This window comes from Molothrus aeneus, chromosome 8 (genome assembly GCF_037042795.1).
Source record: "Molothrus aeneus isolate 106 chromosome 8, BPBGC_Maene_1.0, whole genome shotgun sequence".
NCBI lineage: Eukaryota > Metazoa > Chordata > Aves > Passeriformes > Icteridae > Molothrus > Molothrus aeneus.
This window is the reverse complement of record NC_089653.1, coordinates 10,020,539-10,044,395: the sequence shown is the minus strand read 5'-3', so window position 1 is coordinate 10,044,395 and position 23,857 is coordinate 10,020,539. Positions and strand designations below refer to the sequence as shown.

The 23,857-nt window shown below is 37.6% G+C and overlaps 1 protein-coding gene across 2 annotated transcripts in view; it reads right to left on the bottom strand.

Annotated features, from left to right (window-relative positions):
• The window catches only part of ADK (adenosine kinase), a 268,546-nt gene that overhangs the window by 57,118 nt on the left and 187,571 nt on the right, over positions 1-23,857 (bottom strand). For both annotated transcript variants that reach the window (XM_066554332.1, XM_066554333.1), the window contains exon 7: positions 18,806-18,976. In XM_066554332.1, coding sequence (XP_066410429.1) covers positions 18,806-18,976 — 171 coding nt within the window. The remainder of the gene's footprint in view (positions 1-18,805; positions 18,977-23,857) is intronic.

Genomic DNA, 23,857 nt, shown 5'->3' with positions numbered 1-23,857 from the left:
TCCTGTGATTTTTTTCCAAGATGCTGTGTCTCTTCCATTTTATGCAAAATTTGAAAAGAGCTGTAGGGTCAGCTCAGTGCTGTTCTTTTGCTCAGACTGCATTCTGATTTGGGCTCTAGAAATTTACTTCTTTCTCTTACATTGGTAATAAATTTTTTGGCCAAATACCAGATAACAAGTGAATGAGAACATTCTAAAGCAGTAGTGCTATACTCTCAGAACAGAAGTAGTGGCAATAACAGCACACCAGATGCTGCATTGGAGTTTTTTTTCTTTTAAAGACAGTTATTTATGGATTTAGGGAAATGAAGAAAAAATAGGCTGAGGCCTCTGAAAAGTGGCACAAATTTGTAGAATCCCCTTGGTTTGAGGTTTATTTTCTTTTCTAAAGAGCTACAAGGAATGTAGTGCTCACATAATGTACTAAAACCTAATTATGTTATAAACAAGTCAGAACAGATATTCAGCACTAGCAAACATGTACACTACGACTTCCTGATTTCCTTGCCTCTTGTCAGATTTTTATATCATGCATTCTCCTCTTTCAGTCACATTAATCAGCTCTTCTGAACAGTGCTTAAAGAAGCCACATATGATATCTACCATGCCATGTTTTGAAAATCACCATGCTCTAAAAAGGCATTTTGATCTCAGGTTTAGACCATGAAAATGAACAGTTTATTTGGAGCCTGGATGGCTTACACGGCAAGCAGTGAACAGTTTGCAGAGGATACTGTGCTAAAAGTGTCACTTTAAAAAAATAATATTGAAGCAGTTCTTTACAAACATGGCACTTGTCCAAAGCACATATGGAACGTAAATATAACCGTAAAATTTTATGCACCAGATTTGACCAAGGTCTTGAGTGCTAATTTATATTTTCTCCATTTTGCTGGAAGACTAGCTGCATTTGATAAAGCTACTTCATAAGGACTCTGTTCTCCTAACATTTACACATCACACATCTGGACTTGGAAAAGGATTTTGAGTAAAAGAGCCAACTAATGCAGATCTTGTTTATGTTATATGCAATTACTCTTGTGTCATGAATCTCTCTGGGATATCAGAATGTGCTGAAGACACTCAAACAATATATACTTCAAATAAAAGTGCAAAAGCCTGAGTGTTTCCATCCCTACCAATGATCTTGGTACACATGATCATGGAAGAAAATGAATGCTATTTGTATTTTCTGACAATATTGCACATCATTTTTATTAATTATTTGTATGTAATTAGAGCTGCCCTTAGCATCTGAAGATCTCTGTTTGGATTGTTTTTCTCTTACAACTTGCTCACTGCAGCCAAGGGAACTAAGTGATGGCAGTTGCAACACTCAATTCAGTTACATAAACACATCTTCCTTGCCAGATTCCCCTGCGGTGTTCCCATTTCATGAAGTCAGGCTGTAGCATTTAGTAATGTACTGTACCAGCAAGTTTCTTTTCATGTCACAAAAGATTAGGTCCTCTGCTCCTGGCAGCAGAGCAGCATGTGTGTGAGCATCACACACATGGAATCCACCCCACACCAGGTGGCTGCACCAGCAAGAGAACAGAGAAGAAATACAATACTTGACTAGCTGCAGAACAAGAACTGGATGTCAGATTTTAGCAGGAGAAAGACAGCCTTCACCCAGAAAATAAAGCAGATCCATTCCTAAGCCCGTTGCAGTGTCAACAACAATGAGTGTATGCTACACTTTCAACCATACACAAGATGCATGTGCTTCAGTCTATACTGAGTGTATTTGGCAGTAATGATAAATAATGCTCTGGCCAGACCCTCCCTGTAGATGTAAACAGAGTTACACTTTTTAACATCACAGCTGAAACAAACACACCTCTGACTATGAAAGCAGTATGTGGTAAAAGAGGTGACATAGACAGAGTGACCTAATCCATCACACAGCCCATCAGCTGCAGGGATGAGGGGCTCTCTGGACAGAGTTCCTCCCACACCTGCCCATCAGTGTAAAGCTGGGTGGTCACAGTCCATTGATTTTGCCAGATCTTACCTTCCCCATGGACAGGTCAGTGCCAAAGGCTAGCTGGGAAATTAGTGGCTGGATGGCTCTGCAAGGATCAGGCACAATGTGAGTCTCTGGGCATGTTTGTAGCAGGCAGTGGAGCATCACAGAGGTCTCAGAACTGCCTGAGCTACGAGGCTGAGCTGGTAATTCATGCACAGTCACACAGCTGAAGGTACTTTTGAAGCACCAGCAAATTGAATCATCTAGTTTTGCAGGTTGCCTGTCCTGGGTCAGTTCAAGTGTCATTGGTTGAAGAGTACACCTATGCACTTCAAGGATTAGTTGTAAATTCCACTTGCTGCCTAGATAAATATAAAAACACTGAGGTATTTTTTTCTGAGAAAGAAACATAGGAGAACGGAAAGAATCCAAACAAAAACTGAAGTAGCTGAAATTACTTCTTAATGGTTAAGAATTACAAAACCAGGAAAGAGGCTTTTTTGGATACTTTTACACAATTCTCAGTCAACACTGAAGCTGTGTAAAAAAGCTTCCTTCCTTCTTTCTAACTTAAGACTTAATTTTCCTTTGGGGTCCTTTGATCAGGTTAAAGAGTCTAAACAACAGCACTGCTATATAAAGCTGGAATCTGAACCACCTGGTCCACATGTTCACTGCCAGGACTTAGGGAGGTTGGATCAAACTTCCTAGCTAAAGTGATTTCCTTACTCTTCTCTAAAACTCCTACAGACAAATAATACCTAACAGCACCATGTCCACATCCCCACCCAGCAAAGTGAGATTCTTTCTTTGCGAGAATTCTGACACGACACAATGCAAGGAAGAAAAGATCAACCATTACATGAATGTAGATCAATTTTACTTTCACATTTTCACATGAAATTGCTAAAGGTTGGCTCCAAGTGTTGACATGTTTGCTCAGTAATTCATGTGCCATGCTTCTCCTCAGTTAAACAAGAAAAAAAACCCACCTCTGTTCCAGCATAAGCTTGTCCACAAGTGGACACAACACAAATCTGAGTTAAAACTGTTGTGCTTAAAATGATGCGCTTTCTCAGTTCAGATTAATGTTTCCTTGTAACCAGTCTTTATTAAAGAAGAATGACTGATATGGTGGATTAAGTCTGCAGTCCTGCAAACTGCTTTTCTTCAAGTATCCATACTTAACTCACAATCACTACGCATGGAAAAATCTAGCTATGAAAAGCAGTGGTCTGCAAGTGTGGTAAGAGTTTTCACCTTTTACTTGCCCACAAGTCATACTGAGGTAATGCTTTACTGCCCAGTGGTTAATGCTGACTTGGGAAATCTAGTACCTGGCTTCTCAATTCTATTGGGTAGTGAGCTGCATGCCAAGGTTTAGAAGTTGCCACCTAAATTCTTCATAAATTTGCCATTTCTAAAATAAAAGAAGCAGCAGGTAAAAATCACACCACTTTCTGTGATGCTATTTTATATAATACTAACAACCTGTAAATATCCAAAGGATAGTTTTATTTAGTTAACACTTATAATCAGATAAAGTGTCTTCCTGAATAGTACACATTATTTTCTTGAAGCACTGCAGGTAAGTACCAATATTCCACAGAAGTCTACAGGTTAAGTATATATTAGTGGAGTCTCTTCTGATAGGAGCCAGTGAAGCTTTTCTTGCAGCTTAGTGGCAAAGAATTTACAGTACTAGGGATGCCAACAACCCAACATCCATTTGCAACATAAAACGTTCTGTAAATCTGTGTGTTCCTGTTTGTTTAGAAAAGTGTGTGACACTCGCAACTTCTACTTTCAATACTTGTGCAGAGAATATTCACAGTTCAGGTGGCATTTGGGTATTTTGCACTTCAGAACTAGCAAAGAAGTCTGGTGACATGGTCATTGCTATGGTAACTATACCTTTGTAGTAAACACTGAAGTAAGTAGGTACATAAAACATGTATAAGTTGTCACTATATAAGTTACTGTTGCCCTGGGGCTGCAATAATTTCCTTCCTTTAAAATCGTTAAATCTAGCCATAAATACTTGGTATCTCTCAATGTCCTATAATTTCAATAAGATGACAAGGCTCCTCGTACATAATATAGTGCAAACACACAAGCACATCAATTTATCAAAATAGGAACTTTCTGAAGAAGTAATTTATTGGCCTGTAAGTAGCAAAGTATGAACAGGCTTCTGGCCTGAATAAAGAAAACCACTTCCAGGTTTGCACTCAGGCAAGACTGAGCTGTTGTGGGTATAAAATGCTAAGGCAATTTCTCCATCACTGGGAAATACAGTCATTTCCAGGCAGAGAGCTCCACTGGATCTTCTCAAGTTTTTCCCTTATTCTTTATTTCCTCCTCTCCTCAAATTATACACTAACGGCTGAGATGTGGAATGTAAAAGACAGGCTGGACCGTGCCTCCTTCAGCAAGCAGCAGTAATGTGCAGAAAAAGGGTTTGGTCCCCCTTTTGTCCCAGCAGAGCAATATAACACCATTGTTATGTCTTTCATACACAAACTTGTTTTGGAACAGCAAAGTGCAAGCCTGACACGGAGCTTAACCCAAGCTTCTCACACATAGTGACAATGAACTGATACCCAGAGAAAGAAAGCACAGTTGTCGTCCAATTTAGAGCAGGACTGTAACTCTGCTGGTCTGCCCATGGCACAGAATGAAGGCAGGCATTGATAGGTCGGAACCGGTCGAAACCGGTTCAAAACGGTCGAAACCTGAGACAGAAACTACAAGTCTGGAAAGGGACAACAGGGAGCAAGATCTCCATACTCCTCCAGCAGTAAATTCTTAGATCAACTCAGGCTGCAATGTGCAACTTCACACTAATATAACTGCAAATCACTCCCTCAGAGGCTTCATTCACCAGTGGTGCTCTCACTTCATTGTGCTGTTTTGCTGATCCAGAAGGTACACAAGTACAGGTTAACAGGCTGGTGCACTGTGGCTGTTTATCTCATGCTCTGTCACATGTGGAAATCTGTTCTTATGAGTCAACACTGATACACAACAATTTAAGGTTGGTACCACTTGAGAAGAATAGAATTTTTGCACTGTTGTGTAATCCTTGGTCTTTTCTTGGGAGTTAATGTATGATACTTTTAAAAAGCAATGATGATGACAATGATAACAACAAGAACGCTATTAGTAATTAACAATAGTAATAAGGACAAGAATAATAATAATCCAGTGTGAAAATTTACATCAAGTCAATATCAGTAAAAATCAGGGTATGAACTGATAACTTCAGTATTAAGAACTCAAGTATTGCTGTAAGAATTTTACAATCCACAGCTTGAATAGAAATTCCGAAAACCCAGGGTTGGAGTGATATTGAAAAAAAAATGAATTAAACTAAGGTAAAAGACAAGCAAGTTACTCATACATTAACTCCTGCTGGTCTTGATACTACGAATGAAAACATAAACGAAAAAAGTCCAGTGTTCTGAAAATGTAATTCCCAGCTAATTTATTTCTCCAAACACTAAAATATTTAGTAGCAACAATAGTTATTCTGTAGTTTTACTACAGGATACTGTATCATTAGTAGTCTCAAGAGTAGGACTGAGACACCTCCCCAACACGTAACTCCTTCCTTCATGGTGCTCTTGTGCTGACAGAGGACCAAATTACCAAAGAGCCAGCTATTTCTCACAGATCTTGCATCACACAAACCCTGCTGTCACATTAAAAACTAATGTGGAAATGCAGGGAAGCCCAATCTCCTTTCCCTTTGCTCCCCTGCATAAGAGTTAGGCATAATTCAGTTAATGTATTCTTAGCCCACAAGCTTTCACTCTGTTCTGCTAAAATTCAACAGTTGTTTTAAAACATGGGGACTACTACTGAAAGTTGCTGGAAGTATTCATGCAGGAAGCTGAAAAGATTGACAGTGAATTTTTTTACTTATATAGCAAAGACTAATTTGTATTTTACGCTGTTTCAGCAGTCTTTAACTGTTTTCTTCAAAATCACTGGCTCAGTGGCACCATATGGAGCATGTTGAACTTAAGGTACCAAGAATGTGTCCAAGATATATCTCACTCCAGTGTGTTAAAACATTCCACCCTGCAGCTGTCATTATAGGAATATAATTCATACCCTAAAGTTTAAAGAAAAACAGTGCAGCTTACTATGCTTACAAAAATACAAGATTCTTTTGGTTCCAAGTAACAGTCAGTAAATGGAAAACAGTTAATCTTAAAAACTGCTGTCTTAAATATTTGAAATTTTAACTGATCATGAACTGCTTTAATTCTGCATGATATTTAAGACTGAAAGCAAACAAAAAAAACCCCTAAAAAACAAAAAAACAAAACAAAAAAAAAAACACCCACCAAAAAACCAACCACCATGGAAGAGAATAAGAGAATTCCCAAAAAAAACCATATAAAGGGACTTGTATATCCAACTTTAGCACAGATCATCATTACTATTTTTCTTTTCCATTCACTGCATTTATTTTAAAAATTGATATATGAGATTATGGAGCAAAAACCTTAGCTACAATTTGTAATGGCACTGAACAAGTGTATCATCAGTGTTATGAGATTTCACCTCTTTCTGGTAATTACTTCTCTTTATTCATTTTCTTTATCTCTGTTTAAAGTGTAAGTTTCTCAGGACAAGGCATGACTCTTACTCTGTTTTGCACAGTATAGATATATATTAGGAAATGTTATGAAAAGGTAAGCATTGCAACTTGCTCCGATGTCAATTTAAATTAGTAACAGGGTTTGGGCAACTTAGCATAGACAAAATTAGTTACATCTCAAATAGTTTTCAGGATCAATTGATTATATTTCAAATCTCCTTTTGTGAACTTTATTTACATGATGAGTAATTTTTCTTCCTTGTGATCCTGAACAAGGATTTATTGCAGATGATCTTACTAACAAATAAAAAACCGTAGTGCTGAAAATATTTTTCTAATCTAATTAAAGAAATAATTTGAAACATTTCTACATATTATATAAGTTACCCAATTCTCTGCATCCACCTAACTCTCAAAATCATTACATTATCATCTAATGTACAAGACTGTAAAATAGAAAAATTCAGGGGTTTTCTTTGTGCTTCATTGCATGAAACACAATTCTAAAAGTTGTTACTTTGAACAGCACCCACAAGACAGAATGTCTGTATAGCTTACTCCCGAATTAAGCATTTTCCTGGTCTAATAACATTGCTCAATAATCTATTACCTGCTCTCTTCCCACTGAATCTATGCAAATGTCGTCGAAAGCAGGTAACTTCTGTTAATTTATGCTGCAATATTTTACACAATGCATTTTTCAAATTCAAGTAACAATAAAGAGAAACCTTTTTAAGAGTAGCAGAGGTTAAGCATGGTTAAAAAGTGATAATTGACATTTAAGTTCCTAAAAAAACCAACTCCAATGGAAGAGGTACAAAATGAATCCCTATGGCCTGAATAATGTCTGTTACAATGAAGACCCTCCCCTAAAATACTTCATATCTTTACCATAAATGAAAAAATAACTTTGGGATAGGTTATGTTGTCACTTCCTTGCAGACTTAAAAATTATCCCAAGAACATGGCTAAAGATCATGTTAACACCCTTAACACTTCCATCTTGATTTTAGCTTGTTCCACCTGAAATATATACAGGCACCACTCATCCTGGGACACAGAGTTCTTGTTTGAAATATTCAAGAAACTCATCTGCAAGTAAAGCTAATATGGACTCCTGAAACATAGGGTTTTCAAGGGGTCTAAATAATGGGTCCAACCTCCCACCATTCTACACTTTAGAATGCTCCTAAGCCTGTCCACCCACCTCTCAGGTAATGCTTGCTCAGAGACAGGTCACAACTGGCAGCATAAGGCTATGTACTTCTTCAGCTCTTTTCGTGACTTTAGATTCTAGAAGAAAGGAATTTGGTTCCAGATGATGAGTGTTCTTTTTTGAGCAGTGAGATTCAGTAGTTTGACTCATTATCGTAATTCACATATACCAAGATGCAGCTCCATCCAAATCTGGCATTTACTTTGATGTTCAAATCAAATGCATAGTGTTTGGCAACTATATATGCAGAATTTAAATTGACTGATCCATTTATCTGAAACTGGTATGTGTCCAAGACCACTCACAGATGTATTTCTCCTGCTCTAGTAGAAATTCCAACAAGAGGAAAAAGACATGTTAATCATAGCTGCTCCAAAATAACACATACAGCAAATATTGTGTGTTAAGACCATCTGACTGCCCACCCACATTTCAAAAGAGGTTGAGAAAAACCAGGTAAACTGATGGTAAAGGATACCTGTGATTCCATTAAAATGCAGATATTTTTCCAGTTGCAAGGAGGTCCTCCTTGCAGAGCAATCAGGACTACCACAACAACACATTTTATGGCTACCACTTAATTTTTCATGAAAATTCTAGCTCTTTTTTTATTTAAAGGACTGTTGCACACCCTGGAGAGCTCAACAGTCTGACAGACAAGTTAAACATGCCCTGGTTTCTCAGAGGAATTCTGGAGCAGAAACATGCTTTATTAAAAGAGATTCTAAAGAGAACCTAGGATCAAAAATAGTGTCCATAGCTTGGCCTCTCAGATTCTCAAAAACAGAATCCTACAGAAGGGCAGCCACAGACAAAGAGAAATGAACAGAAATGCTGTTGATTGGTGCCTGCAGACTGGCTTAGACTCATAGGACAATAATAGCAAGATGAAGAAGCAGAATTTCTCAAGTTCTGAAAAAAGATCGTGAATTTCCCTTGAATTGAGATCCATGAGTTTCCAGCATCAGAAAAGTTTAAAATAGAATTCCTAACTCCAGAAATACTTGGGATATCTTCAAACAGCTTATTCAGCTAGCAAGGCTATACCTTGACAAGAGCAAACCAGCTTGACAAGTATCACAAAGGACAGGCTGCTTGGGGGTCCTAAGGGTCTTCCACTGGAATGTGTGGCCCCTTGCCATTGCCTTCAGATGAGTTTCTCCAATGCTAAAGGGTTTTGCCTGCAGCCCAGCTCATCTGGTGGGACTAGAAGCAGATGCTGACGGCTGGTACCTTTGCAAGGGTGGAGAGGAAGTCCTTCTCCTTAGCTGTGGGGGAAGAAAAGAACTTTCTACTTGTGAAATTATAGCCTTCAGATAACATAAATTGAAGACGATGGACACAACTGTTCATAGAATTTCAAGTTCAGAGTACGGGGTTCCCCTCTACACCACCAGAAATATAACCAGCAAACAGGTTTCTGTATTTCAAAAGTTCTACTGTCCCAGTCATGAAACTGCTACAATTCTGTCCTTTAGAGAGAAGCTCCTGCACCTGAAAACCATTTCAGTAGGGAAAGCAAACTGACCCGTGGATGCTTCTTTCCCTGAAGTGATTGCATATGCTGCTGGTTTGGACACAGAATATGAGGAGTCAAAGGAGGGTTTGAGGACTTAAAGAGCAACATTTTGACAATGTTACTTATCACATGTGGATTAGCAGTAGTTTTACTAAAGGACAGGTTTAATGGATCACTTCTCTGGAGAACTAAAAAAGACCCAAATGCAATGACTAGGAGGGATAAGTTCTGTTAACTTAGAACAAAAAACTTATACAGCAAAGCAACTTCTCCACATTTCTGGTCCGATAGGTCAATACTTAAACAAATGTTTTTTTAAGTCAGAATATGACCATTAAATCTAAAAATACAGCTCAAGGACACACTTTGATGTGGCTGCAAAATGATCACCCAAAGGCTATTATAAATGGGGTGGCTTAAGTTTATAAATAAGGCAAGGTTTTAGAGATCAATTAATGCCTTTGGGAAAACCATGGATGCTTTTATCTATCTTTTAAATATATCAGGTATGCTGCAATATACTTTTTCTATTTCTTTTCCAAGCTTATTTCCTGCTTTTAGGAAAACTCTGAAAAAAAATTAAAATTAGAAAAATATTTTTGCAACCCTTACATATATTTATGCCCCATTGCATGTGCTTCATAATATATGAACAATTAGTTTTCAATTTAACATCATTGCCTAAACTATGATTAAAAAAACCCCCAGATTTTAATCAGTAATAGTTTAGCATATGTACATTCTAAATAATCTCAATGTTTATGTCAGCACATGAAGGAATAATCTCTCTTCATTAATTTACTTATACATAGCAACTTTTCAATAGTCTTAAGGCAACAGCAGTGGATTAAATTTATTCTTACAAAATCTACAGAAGGAATCCTGGTAACAGAAGATTATATAGCTAATTGGAAAGAAGAGAGGGTTCAAATGCCTAATTTTGCTCTTTGTTGAAGCAAGCCAGAAAAATGAAACTAGCTAATTGATTTATAATGAGATGTGAAACTCTCTTGAGGGAATAAAAATATTATATGAGCTATATAAACAGAGGGAAGGAAGGTGTTGACAGAGAAGGATAACATGAGAGAAAGAACAAGGCTGAAACTGCAGTTTTGAAAAAATAGTGCTACGCAATAGTACAGAAAAATAGGTTAACATAATAATGATATTGCCAATTGCCAATTCTATTCCAAAACCCCCAAACCATGTTTTCAAGATTCTGAACATCAGCATGGACCTACTACTCTCTCCTCAACTATCCTTCCCTTTTCTCCCCTTTCAAGAACCTTTGGTCAGACTCAAATTCATAAGCACAGGAAGCATCAGTACATACTCTTTAGGTAAAAACTGTCTCTTTTATATAAAAACCTCTGTCCAAGAACATTTACAGCTAATTTACAACTTACCCATTCATAATAACATTTAAGTCAGCCAATAATTGTTTCTTGCTGTATTGCCTGGAGACCCTAACAGCAGTGGCTGCTTATATCTGATGAAACAGAGAGGTTATCATGTTTTCTCTTTCAAAGTCCTTTGTACCACCATGCATTACCCTCTCATCTAATGAGATCTAGTGATTGTGTTGTTTAAGAAAGCTGGACCAGCTCAGTGATTAACAGCAGTCTGGCCCACAGAACTCTATGTTGCTCTGGATGTAAAATTGTCAATCTGAGTAAAGGGGGCAGATGACATCATGTGATAAGGGCAGGTGAGAGAGGCCTGCATCAGCTCACACTTAGATGCTATCCATGGGGATAACACAGCACTGCAGCCTTACAATCCACTGCAAGGACTATCTATAACAGGAGGAGAATCTCCAGCACACGCCACCATAAGAGGCTTTAGCATAACCTAATCTTCTGAATCAGAAACTGGCTGTATCTGCCCCAAACAGGGCTTGCAATGTGGAGGCATCGAATTAACCGTAGCTGGATTGGAAAACAAAGCTTGATTGTAACCTATTTTTCACCTGCATTGTTATCTGCAAATATCTCTGTGAAATTGAGAAGTTCTGAATTTACACTGATTTAATGAAGCATTTGTGAACATTTCAGTTTCTCTTCTTGTTCGTATCAACTGTGTAACTCAATTTTATTCATACTCTTATTTTTGTAGTTCTTAAATTATATATTAGATATTATATATTACACATTTTTGCCCTAGTGATCTGAGTATTAAAAGGCATATGTAGTTTACCTTTGAAAGGCTTTCAGAGACATATGTTAATATTATAGTGAAAACTGAAAGCCAGATTCTGCAGGTTCTTTCCTCCAGATAGGTGAGTTTTGTCCAAGATGTATTCAGCAGCTGAACACATTTCAGGACACTTAACTGAAGAAAAGAGTTAGAATTCAATTTTGCTTGTTCCTGACTCTGCTCTTGCTGTATGACCTTGGGCAAATAACCTTTCAATTGTCCACCTGTAAAGTAGTCAAGACTACACACCCACCTTATTGGTTTATTCTGAGCTTTAATGTTTATGAAGTGTTATGAGATGCTCTGGGAAGTGCTACAAAGTGAAAAGGGTTATCAATCATTGTAAGTAAAACACAAGCTGCTGAAAAACCGTGGAATCTGCTTTCCTCTCTCAAAGGACATTCTGTCTTGTGCTGCATGTTCTCCAGTATTCACAGTCTTAAAAGGATCTCAACACTGCATAGCATAAGGAAGAATAAATATCCCTAAGCATTCTGAGAGACTACCAGAAAATATTTTTAGTTTTAAGAAATGAAGTCTGTTGGAAAGTATAAGCTTTGCTTCTAAATACCTGCTTGTTTCCCATAACAGGAAACAAGAAAGACATTTTTCAAGATACGCTTCCTAAATTGCTTAAATAGCTAGACATTAGCTGAAAGCAGCACTAAATATAAATTTAAATACTTGGCTCTCAATTTTCCTTTCATTCATGATGTACTAGGTAAACTATACTAAAATAATTACTTGCTTATTACTCATGAATTTCAGTGTAGCAGCTGAGACAATATAGATAAATAAGATGATTAATTGAGACAGAATGAATCACAACAAAATATGTTGTTGTAAAAGGTATGGTTAACTCCACAGTGATTCATATCATTTCAGATAACAGGGCTTTTATCAAAAACGGCTGCAAGGTTGGGAAATGATTTAAAAGCATTTTATCTTAGAGAGCCACTGCAGTTCACATGGGAGGGAAAAAAAAAAGAGGAGAGAAGAAGCAGCAGATTCAGTGTCTGCAGTTGAAATAGCCTTGGGCTGTTTCAGCATCCTTCCCACAGCACATCTTTACAACACACCACTGACATTATCAACCTCCCTTGTGCTAGAGACCCTCTCATTTTTCAGATGGCGACAATTTATTAGATATTCCACCACTGAGAAAGTTAATTCTATGAATTAAGGAGCAATATCACAACACCATAGCTGTCCTATAATTGAAAACACAACATCTATCACAGGAAAAGGGCATCAAAATTCTACAAAGACCTCAAATAAAAATAGTACTTATTTTTCCTCCATTCAGAATTACAATTTTTAATTCCCTCCATTCAGAATTACAATTTTTAATAAGGGTCTGCAGAAATCTTAAGTGTAAGATTTATAAAAAGAAATACTATCTGTTTACTGCAGTGTGGAAAAGTAAACACCAGCAGCAGCTCACCTTAAAAACCTCTACCTGTTAAAATATAAGGGAAGATGAGATGTCTCCTTACAAAATTTTTTCCCATGTGTATTTAATAAACTGGGTCAGAATATCCGACTATGATTTTTAACTGAAGCACAGACTCCCTGTAGGGAACTGTGCAAACCTCAGTCTCTCACCCAGCCTAGGAACTGAAGATAATTACCCTCACCTGTGGGGCAAGTTTCTGAGAACTGAAAGCAAAACAAAAAAGAAAATATCAGTATATAAACTGAAATGCAAAACACTAACACCCAACTTAATGTCATTTAAGATGATTTCTGTTTCTGAAAATTTAATTCCAAGTGAACAGAGATGTAGAAGGCAAAGGCTGAACTCTTAAGGATGATAGCTTGCCAACAACCAGTGACTGAAAATAACCTCTCAATATAGACCAGGTCCAGTAAGACAAGAAGAAAATGTTTCTTAAGGGCTCTTTACATAACATACATTCAAGTCAGCAGTATTAAAATGAGCCTCTTCAAGATAATCTGTCTCAAATACGTGTATTATTTGCCTTTCAATAATAATTATAAATGCTTACTTGAAAATACTTCAAACAGAAACATCAACTTAGTAATAATTATGGCATGACCAGCGATTCTTTACTATGTTCCTCACTTCTTAGCCCCATCTGATACTGAAGAACAGACTGAAATGTTGGTCTCTCTTTCATTATTTATTGAAAGTCAAACTTTATCTCTCTTCTTCCCTATACCAAATTACATCTGCCATCTGAATTTCTCCTGACTCGTAGTTCTTAATTGTTTCCTCAAAGTCAGACAACTCACCAGTGTAAAAGAACTCCCATGGTTGTGGAAAGCTATGTGCTGGGTCTAGAAACAGCAGGAATTGCGCTGTGTAAATTCAGATCAATTCAGGTATGCGATTATGAATGCACACTAGTTTGAAGAGAATCACCATGAAGCTCATTTATCTTACAAAAGTGATTATGTCTCATTCAAGATTTTTCTGGGCTGTGGGCAGATTGCTAACCCTGCAGGTATCAATCTGATCCCAGGTGATAATGCAGCAGAGGAAATTTGCAGGTGGAACTGAAGGGTGTTCTCAGTGTCATATCTTGTATGTAATGTGTAATATATCAAATTATATGGAGTGAGAGCTTACAGCAAGGGAATAGACAAATTTGTTTGGAAACTGCCATTTAGGTGTAAATCCTAGTGTGTTGAACACAGTTTATGCCAGAAAACTTACCAGTATTTCCATTCCCTCCCTCAGCTAAAAAAAGCACAAAACTACAGACTGCCTTCAAGTTCAAAATAAGGAGTTCATTAATCTCACCATAATCTCACCAAAATCCCACCAACCCCTCAGTTTTATATTAAATGTTTTTCATCACCATTGAAGAGAATTTCCATGTAATTCAAGAGACTTGCATTTATAAGGACTTAAAAAGGGTATTAAAGGTTGCTGTCCAAACCACCTACATTTGTAGGGATCTTTCTGTTAGTATTTGATACCTCAACTGAAAATATTTTAAACAAAGAAGGCACAATGTACCATTCCAGTATAATTGTGAAGAGGAAATGATGACAAGACCCATTTGCTATCTTATTCCAAAGGCATTTATCTCTTTAAAGCTCAGGATTTCTAACTCTAGAACCACCACTCAACCTATTGTCATTGCTTCTTAAAATGTACAAGTCTTGTACACAACCTGCTTTCTTTTCAGCACATTTGCTGTCACACGAGCAGCAATTTCCCAATGGGCTCACAGATGCTGTGTCTTTGCAAAACTTCAGTTTATAATCCTGTAATTAATTTGTTCAGAGACTGAGTGTTTAGAGGTAACAGCTCTTTACACTAGAGACAAAGAGGATCAATTTTTAAAGAATAGTTTTTATCTTTGTTTTCTTTATTATTTTGTATTTCAAAAAAATTTCACAATTTCTCTTCTACAAAACCTCCTCAACCTCTAGGGATGGCTGTACAAGTTAACTGGTATAACTGATGTACCACCAGTTACATCACTGGTTTATTGTTTTTGTTGTAAAGCACCAGATGAAAAGTTCAATGTGTCTATAACTCCAAAGGTTCTAAATTCTAAACTTTTTCAGTGATGCCCTACCTATACATAGCAAGAGAACCCAGAAGATCTTTACCACATCAATATCAATAAATATTCCTTTGAGTCAAGAACTGGTGCCAGAATGTGAAGATCAATCATGTGAAAACCTTGCAGTCTCCCTTAAATCCTGAAGAAACTGCTAACCAGGTGCACATGCAAAAATAGACAGACTGCTCCCCCAAGGAAGTTCCTTCCCTGAGGAGATGCCATTGTAACTCCCATCTTTTGGGATGACTGGAAATTTAATTCAAGTTCCCGTGTCCATTACGGACTTTGATGCGTCAAGTATTTAATATACATCACCATTTAGCCCTAACCAGGAAAATGGAAAGTGATACATACAAATTTAGTCTCATTTACTTGCCTAGAATAATTGCTGTGTAGGAGACTTTCTACAGCTCTGTGTAAAGGTGTTGTTTTCAAAGCTTTCACTCTTTTGACCATCCTGTTACTAGAAGTTACTCTGAGTTGTAAAATATGTATTCTAAGGTGAGCTTTTACAGCCGAATTAAGCAGCAACTTGTGACAAAGCAGTTATCATCAGGAGATAATTGACCTTATTTGAGAGTTAAGCATCCTGAGGCAAAGTAGAGTGTGCTTAATCCTGGCAGGTTAATTATCCAGTGATTATGGTAGCTTGGAAGGTATTACTGCTAAGAACCATTTGCAAAATGACACTATTAAAAAAACCTTAATTTAATAAAAATTAAAAGCAATGACAATAATCAAGTTCTTCAGTCATGTATTGCTAGATAATGACTACAGAATGGCCCTACTTGGTTAACTGCAATGACCATATAATTATTCCTTTTCTGAATGTTCTGTACTAAATTTGTTATATGAAGTACTGTTAATAAATAAAAAAAAACAATCAAGAGAGGGCGCTTAGGTAGGTTATAAATGAGATTTAAAAAATTATCAAAACACCAGTGGTCACTGAGTTAATACACTGAAATGGATACATATACTGAGCTGTTAGCACGGCATTCAGTGTCTAAACTGCAGTTAAGGCTATGCTGGCATTTACATTCAAAACTAGAGTATTTATTCTGAGAGGTTTATAACTTGCCCATTTTAATTACCATCTGGCTGAAACTTGAAATAACCAATCTCCATTCAGATGTAAATTTTTAAGTAGAAGATGTAATTTAAAATCACTTTGCCAATTGTTTTTAGTTTAGGAATGGCAGCAATTTGGAATTTTGTTGCATTTGGATGTTTTCGTATTATTCAAAAAATAAACAGCTCAGTGCTTAACAACAGGATTTTATTGGACTAGGATGTGAAGATAAATATAGGGAAGAATAAAATTGTGTCTAAGAGTATTGTTAGTACTAATGAAGTAACAACCACACAACTTAGTACGCCTTGCTTATTTGTTAACTTATGCACTTACACTGATGGAAGATGTAGCAAAAAGCAAAAGGAAATCACACCAAATGGACAAAAACTTGGTGTTGGCTAGCTCAAGTGGTTCATGGCCCATACACAGACACATGGCCCATATACACAGACACAAAAAAAATCCTGCATGTACTTGTAGCTGAAATTCCCATGGGAGGAAAGAAAAAGCACCAAAACCAAGGGTGGAAGCTACAAAGGCAGAACATGTCAGACTGAGCTTTGAGTTTTCCAAGTACTCTTTATCAAAAACCACACACAGAAAGCAGAATTACTGACAATGAGAAGACACAGAAGCTACTCAAAACTAGAATGCCAAATCATGCCAAAAGCATGGCTTCAAGTCACACAGAAAGGCAAGACAATAAACCACTGCAAGCAGCATTTCAACAACTCCAAAGTAGAAATAGCCAGCAGGAAGCTGAGACTAAAAAGTGACCAGGGTTTCATGACTGGTCTAAGGAACAAAGAGGCTGGTACTCTAAAGTATTTATATATAGATATATATATATTGTACTGCCAAGTTTAAGGATGATCACTTAAGTTTAAATAATAATATTTTATTCTGAAACACACCAAATGCTTCAGAAATTATATACAGAAAATGCAGGGAGTCTTTCAACTTTAACAAACATACCAGTACTACACAATATTTTTGACAGCAGGTGAATAATACCATAACAAACAAATGACAGAGGAAAATAACCTAGTCGGAATAAAATTTCTGAAATGGGAGTGTCACCTGTATCATGGGCTACTGCTTATAAAATACACAAATGCACAAAAAGTAACAACCTCTGAAAAATAGCACTTAATGAAACATTCTGATCTGAATTATCCTAATAGGTCAGTGTAGTAATATTTATTTAAAAGATCCTCAAGTTTTAATCCAGAAATTTTTGTGAAGCTCTTCAACTGTAAAATTATCTAGACTTGGTATTACATAATCTGTGATGTCTGACAGGATTTTGTGTCGAGATTACACTGCTATTTAACAAAAATACTCAACACCATCTTTGTGAGGACTGTATCAAGAAAACTGTAAAAAGGTAACAGCGGGAAATAGCAAGAACATGTCTGGAAAATACTTTTTCTGTGCAGTTAACTTTAGTTAAAAAGGTTTCCCTTAGCCCTTGCATTTAAAAACATTGCAATTTTCTTTGTTTTAAAAATAAGTATTTTAATTTTTTTAAGTCCTATCTATATCTATAAGGTATTTAAGTATAGGTAACAATGCTAGCCCCTATGTAGACATGTGGACAATAGTTTAAAAACTGACTTGTGTTGGTGCAAGTCCCTTTGTCACAATCAGGAATAACCACTCACAAGAGTAAGTTGCTTTTCCATCATTTTCCTGTACTCCTGTAACTACTCCTGTAGTTATCTTGAGTGACAAACCCAGATTTCATTTAGGTGTGTCACATATTTCAAGACTTTTTTCAACCTTTTCCTGCTGAGAAAACGAATAAATATTTAGGAACACTTTCTAAAGTGAAGAAAAATCAAAAACGATGAGGGAAATCTGAATTAATTTGGTCTATTAACACGTACTTCCAGGCAGAATTTCATGCAATCTGTTTGCCAACTTACACAGCAAAGATAAGCATTCCTCTGATGGGCTGCCAGTCCATCCACCATAAAATCAATGAGAACCTTTTAAACCAACTCTCTATTTCTTAGTTTTCTCCTCCCACTTCTCCCCAAAAAGTCATCTTCATCAGAGAAAATGCTATTAATAGCAGCACTATGGGTAAGGAATCGAGTTACAGGAGCTCAGTGGCAGCCCTTCATGTGTTTTCTTGCAGCAGAGTTAAACTCAGGGTGAGGAGATTATGCACATGGACAGTTGGACAAAGCACCAATGTGTTGGGTGTTTCCTGCTAGAATGAGCAAGTTGTAAACCTCTAACAGGTCAAGTGACATCTTTGGCATCTACTGAAATATCCCAGTCCAGTGACCACAGATTTAACTTTCTAGTGACACCTCACATAGTCAGATTCCCTCTATAAAAAAAGAAGGACCATGAATTACAGAATCCTCAAGGTTGGAAAAGACCTTCAACACCATCAAGTCTAACCTCTGACTGACCATCACCTCATCACTGGATCTGCAGCACTAAGTGCCATGTCCAGGCATTTCCTGAACACCTCCAGGGATGCTGATTCCACCACCTCCCTGGGCAGTTCGTTCTTGACAAGCCTTTCAGTGAAGAAATTCTCCCTGATATCCAACCTTGAGGCCCAGCCTGAGGCTATATCCTGGGGAAGCAGGCCCTGAGACACAAATCCCAAAGTGCAAGAGATACAAATCCTTCCATCACTCTCTCAAGACTCACCGTTTCATTTCCAAAGAGAACATCCACGTAAGGCATGACCTTCATCATCGGCTCTTTGTAGAACTGGCTTATAAACGGTGCAGAAAGATTCAAGCTGAAGATCTTGTTGTTGGCAGAAGCCTGAGCAGCCACTTTTAATACTGCTTCTGGTGACACTGTCAGGAAGAATCCCTGCAAGCATCAAAACAAATCAATGTATGTTACTAATTTTATATTAGGTACCACATGAAGCATGCTATTTCTGTAAAGTCTCTCCCAGCCCACGTTTGTCATGCACGTGCACACATAAAAACTTCTGGGAAATACTGCCCTTCTATTAAGGTATTAAAGAGATGACAAACAATCTGCAAATGCCTAGCATCACAGCCTTTCAAAATGAAATCTATCTCCTTACCTCTGCATTCCATGGACTACACTTTCCCATGGCAGCTAAGACTAATGTTCACATCTTAAAATGTACTGATTATAATTGTAAATGCCCCTTTATAGTACTAGAGTCAATCAGACTCTGCTGCTTAATTCCACAGTCCAGTCTGATGGATCTGTACACAGCTAGGAGACTAATGAAATCCCCAACATAAACATTAGTACTTTGTTTACAATAAAGGCCTTGGAAATGCTGACTTTGTAGCACTTGCTACTGTTTTGCAGAAAAAAACCCAGGGGTTTTCATGTTTCCACATAGGTATGTTATTTGCCCCCTTCTTCCAAAAGTACTTTCCTTCACTCAGAACATCCACATTTCAGTAACTATCAGCTTCCACAAATCACTATTTGTCTACTAAATTGTGAATGCCGATCCTATGAAGAACAAGGCTCCCATTTTGAGTTTAGCATTGGAGATGGTTACCCCAACCATCACAACTCCACAAGTTCCAGGAGCCATGTAAAGATCCCCTACAGTTTTATTAATCTACTAATTAAACAAAGGCTTAGACTTGCACTAATTAAACAAATTCTGTATGTTTTGTTTTTATAATTCTAAAACTTACTTTAATAACTGTTCTCCTAACTCAGTAAATAATAGCAATTTTCAAGCATGAGCAGCAAGTATAAAATTTAAGGCCAGAAACAATGTCTAAGGCACAGTGAGAAACAACTTCAAGGAGGGTCTGACAAGTAAAACACCATCTCAGTCCTATCTATAACATCACCACCACGACACTCCAGAAGATACAATAGTGACACAGTCTTATTTTCCAGTTTTCATCCATATGATTATGCCTGTGAATCACAGAATAGCTATATTTTCATCCTGCATACTTCAGTTATCAGATCATTTTAGGCATTCTAATCACTAGAAAATATAAGTCTATAGATTAAAGGCTACTTTGAAAGCATATCTATTTATTTCTCCTTACTCCACACTCTCCAGTCTCAAAGATACATGACTGATTTCAAAATCTGGGCACAATTTGCTAGTTTTCAATCCAAGTCCAAAGGGCACAAGAATCCTATGCATGCTGTGGAGCTAGTTAGCACTCTGAAGGACTGGAAGCCTATAAACATCCAAGCTTCTTTGCTAATTTTACATTCAGAAGAATTAAAATGAACAGTTTCTGTAACTTCTAATCTCCATAGCAATCTCTACCATCTTTTAGTATTTTATGTAATGAACAGAGAGATGGATTTTTAAAAAACCTGTTCCAAACACAAAATAAAAATCTTTCAAAGGTGATGTGTTGCCAGCTCTGGATAAATGACAGATAGCTCTACAGTGGCCTACATCAATAGTAACCTGGTCAAATAATTAGGCTTCTTACCAATTTTAGGCTGAAAACTTCATCTGAAGTAAAACACATCTGATTGTAATTTAAGGTACAGAACACTATCCCCATGAGATCTAACTCAGGCCTGCATCCAACTCCCTTTTCCTTGTAAAGGCATCATAAAAGTGCTGAGATACAGATAGGAGAGTTTGCTTTTAAGATCCTGCAAAGTAAAGGCCAGGAAATCTCAAAGGCCATTGCTTTGTCTTCTGGGTTTCTTAAAAATCACTTCTGCCATTTAATTGCATTCTTCCATGGTTTTGTTTATATTTTTTAAATAACTGTTTGACATTAAAACATCTAGAAATTAAGAGTTCTTTGTATGACAACTCTTTTCCAAGTAAAGCACTTTTTTGCAAAACAAAATTGTAGCAGTACAATCCACACAATGGAATTAAAAAAGTAGGGAGAAAATAAAATTTGATCTGAACAGACATTGATTTAAAGAAACCTCATTCAGCCCCCCTCTTCAGGTATTTAAATTGACTTTGTCTCTACTTTTAGTAGAATTCCATGCAGCTATGACCAGGGTAGTTACAGTAACCCAGCTCCCTAAGCTTAAATTACAACCGGAGAAGCCACAGGCCAGCCTACTGTGGCAGGCTACAATTGTGTACAGGAATGAATTCCCCAAAAAACCCCAGATTTTCCTTTATCTCACTAGGATTCAGAGCAAAGTTGCTCTGTGACTTGCACAGAAACTCAGCCTGCAGACTCTTGCAGCTGCCACTGCTTTTGGTCCAGACAGATGGATACAAAGGAATGCCTAAGCCAACTAACTCTTACCTACTCTAACAATTAAGTGTCAGCCAACATTAGCTTTGAGTGGGAGAATAAGTGTATCCTGTATCACTGGTATAAAACACTTTGTATTTCACCAGTAGGAAGTTCTATTCCCACTAACAAGAACGGTAAGAGGCTCCTCAGAGATATTCTATACCCACCTACATACCTCAGACTACCACAAAGAGTTTTGGGGTCCTATTTACCTGCAAACCCTAAAGCTACTTAAAACAACCATGAGGAAAATACCTCTAATCAAAGGATAAGACAGCTAACAGAAATCCAACAGCCTGGAAAATGTACATTACACAAAAAAATGAAATTACTGTGTATGTATCTACCCTTGTGAAGGAGGAGGATGCTGGTGGACAACCAGCTCAGTATGAGCCAGCAATGTGCCCAGGTGGCCAAGAAGGCCAATGCATCCTGGCCTGTAGCAAGAATAGTGCAGCCAGTGCGAAGTGTGGCAGTGATTGTCCCACTGCACTGGGCACTGCTGAGGCCACACCTCGAGTACTGCTCTCAGTACTGCCCTCACTTCAGAAAGGCATTGAGCTGCTGGAGCCAGGCTCAAGAAACATCTAGAAAACTTGTCTTACAGGAATGGGTGAGGGACCTGTTTTGTCTCAAGAGCAGGCCCAGGGGGAACCTCATTGCTTTCTACAGCTGCATGAAATGAGACTGCAGTGAAGGGGGGACTGGTCTCTTCTGCTCTGCCTACAGAGGACAAGAGGAAATGGCCTAAAGCTGAGACAGAGGAGACTCAGATTAGATATTAGAAGGGTTTTTTTCACTGTCAGGATGGTCAGGCATTGGAATAGGTGGCCCAGGGATGTGGGTCACTATTCCCAGAGGTGTCTAGGAGGCATCGGGATCTGGTGCTGGGTGATGTGGTGTTTTAGGGGTGGTGCTGGGTTGGATTCAATGATCTCAAAGGTCTCTCCCAACCTTGATGATTCTGTGATAGAAGGACATGTGACAACTGGGCAGCACAGTCACAGGAAGTGAAAGGCAGGAATAGTGTACACTAAGAAAATCTATAAAACATTAAAGGCTATCAGATATATTAGCAGCACAAAGCATTCCTTTGGCATTTGCAGATAGAGTATACCAGATCCTACTGCTTCATGATGTGCTACTATTTTCTGCTGCTCAAAATGTAATGAGTGTCTTTTCTATGCCAGGAGGAAGGCACCATTGTACCACAAGCCAGAGAGCAAGGCTGAACTAAAATACAGACCAGGAAAATAGGATGGTAGATTGAATTATTTATATGCATGTTTATATTGTACACATGCTCAAAGCAATACCATTCTTAGCCACTGTAAGCAGTCCTTTTATTTAAGTACAGTCCTTTGGTGGGGAAAAAACCCCATTTTCCTCGTGGGATAAAAAGAAACAAAAAGGAAGAAATAAGAAAAACGCATTCATGTATTGCAGACGTGGCTATAGGAGACACAGTCCCTTGTTTGTAACTTAAGAGCTTTTAAAATGCAATAAGATGCATACAACAGCAGAGGACAAAGTCAGTAGAGGATGTTACATTAATCTCACTCCTATAATATTCAGGAATTCTTTGATGCACCTCATAAGATATGCCAGGGTACTGTGAATATTGGATAGTCTTTCCCATTCACATCTTTTTTCTTTGTAGACACTAGCATTACCAGAAAGATTTGGCGAGTTTACACACCAGTAATTTGTCTTGTAAGCCACCTCTCTCATTTTTATCACACACACAGACCCAAAAGGTTTCTTCTGACCTACACTAAGCTCTTACAGCATCAGCTATAGCAGATGTGAAGGCAGCAAATTAAGGGTGTCAAAAGTGTCAGCAGCACAGAAACAGAGAGTGTTGAAGAGGTGACCTCATGAAACCAGCACAACTCTGGCTGTGGTGAATGCATTTCTGTATAAGGTGTTCTGGCCAAGCTGAGAAGCCTTGCCTTACACTGCATTCATGCACATGAATTCATCCAGATTATGCACATGGAATGTTCGCACAATCACCATCAAGATTTTTTTTTTCCTGAGAGAGTATTTCCAAACAAATTCAGGGCAAGATGATAACAAACTGCCTTGCAATTTGGGATTTATTACTGTTAAATAGTAAAGAGGCAATATTGCCTCAAAAACACACAGCAATAACAAAAACTGGGATTTCTTTCAAACTCACTACCTGTTAAAATGCATTTCTTTCTTTCTAGCTCTTCCACTTTCCTTGCCACACCCATTTGCACAGTGGATTACATGAAAACAACTTTATCATATGAACGACAGGATTTTGAACCATGATATTCTGAGCTGATTTGGGAATGCCATTTGGTAACAATGTAAAATCAATAAATCGTAAGTGTGAATCAAAATATTTAACTTTCAGGAAAACAGATACAACAGTCTGCTGCCATTTAAGACAAATTATATTCTGTCAACAGGAAAGGAACACATCGTTTAATCCAAAATTATTTTATAGCAAGCATTTACATAAAAATACAATTAT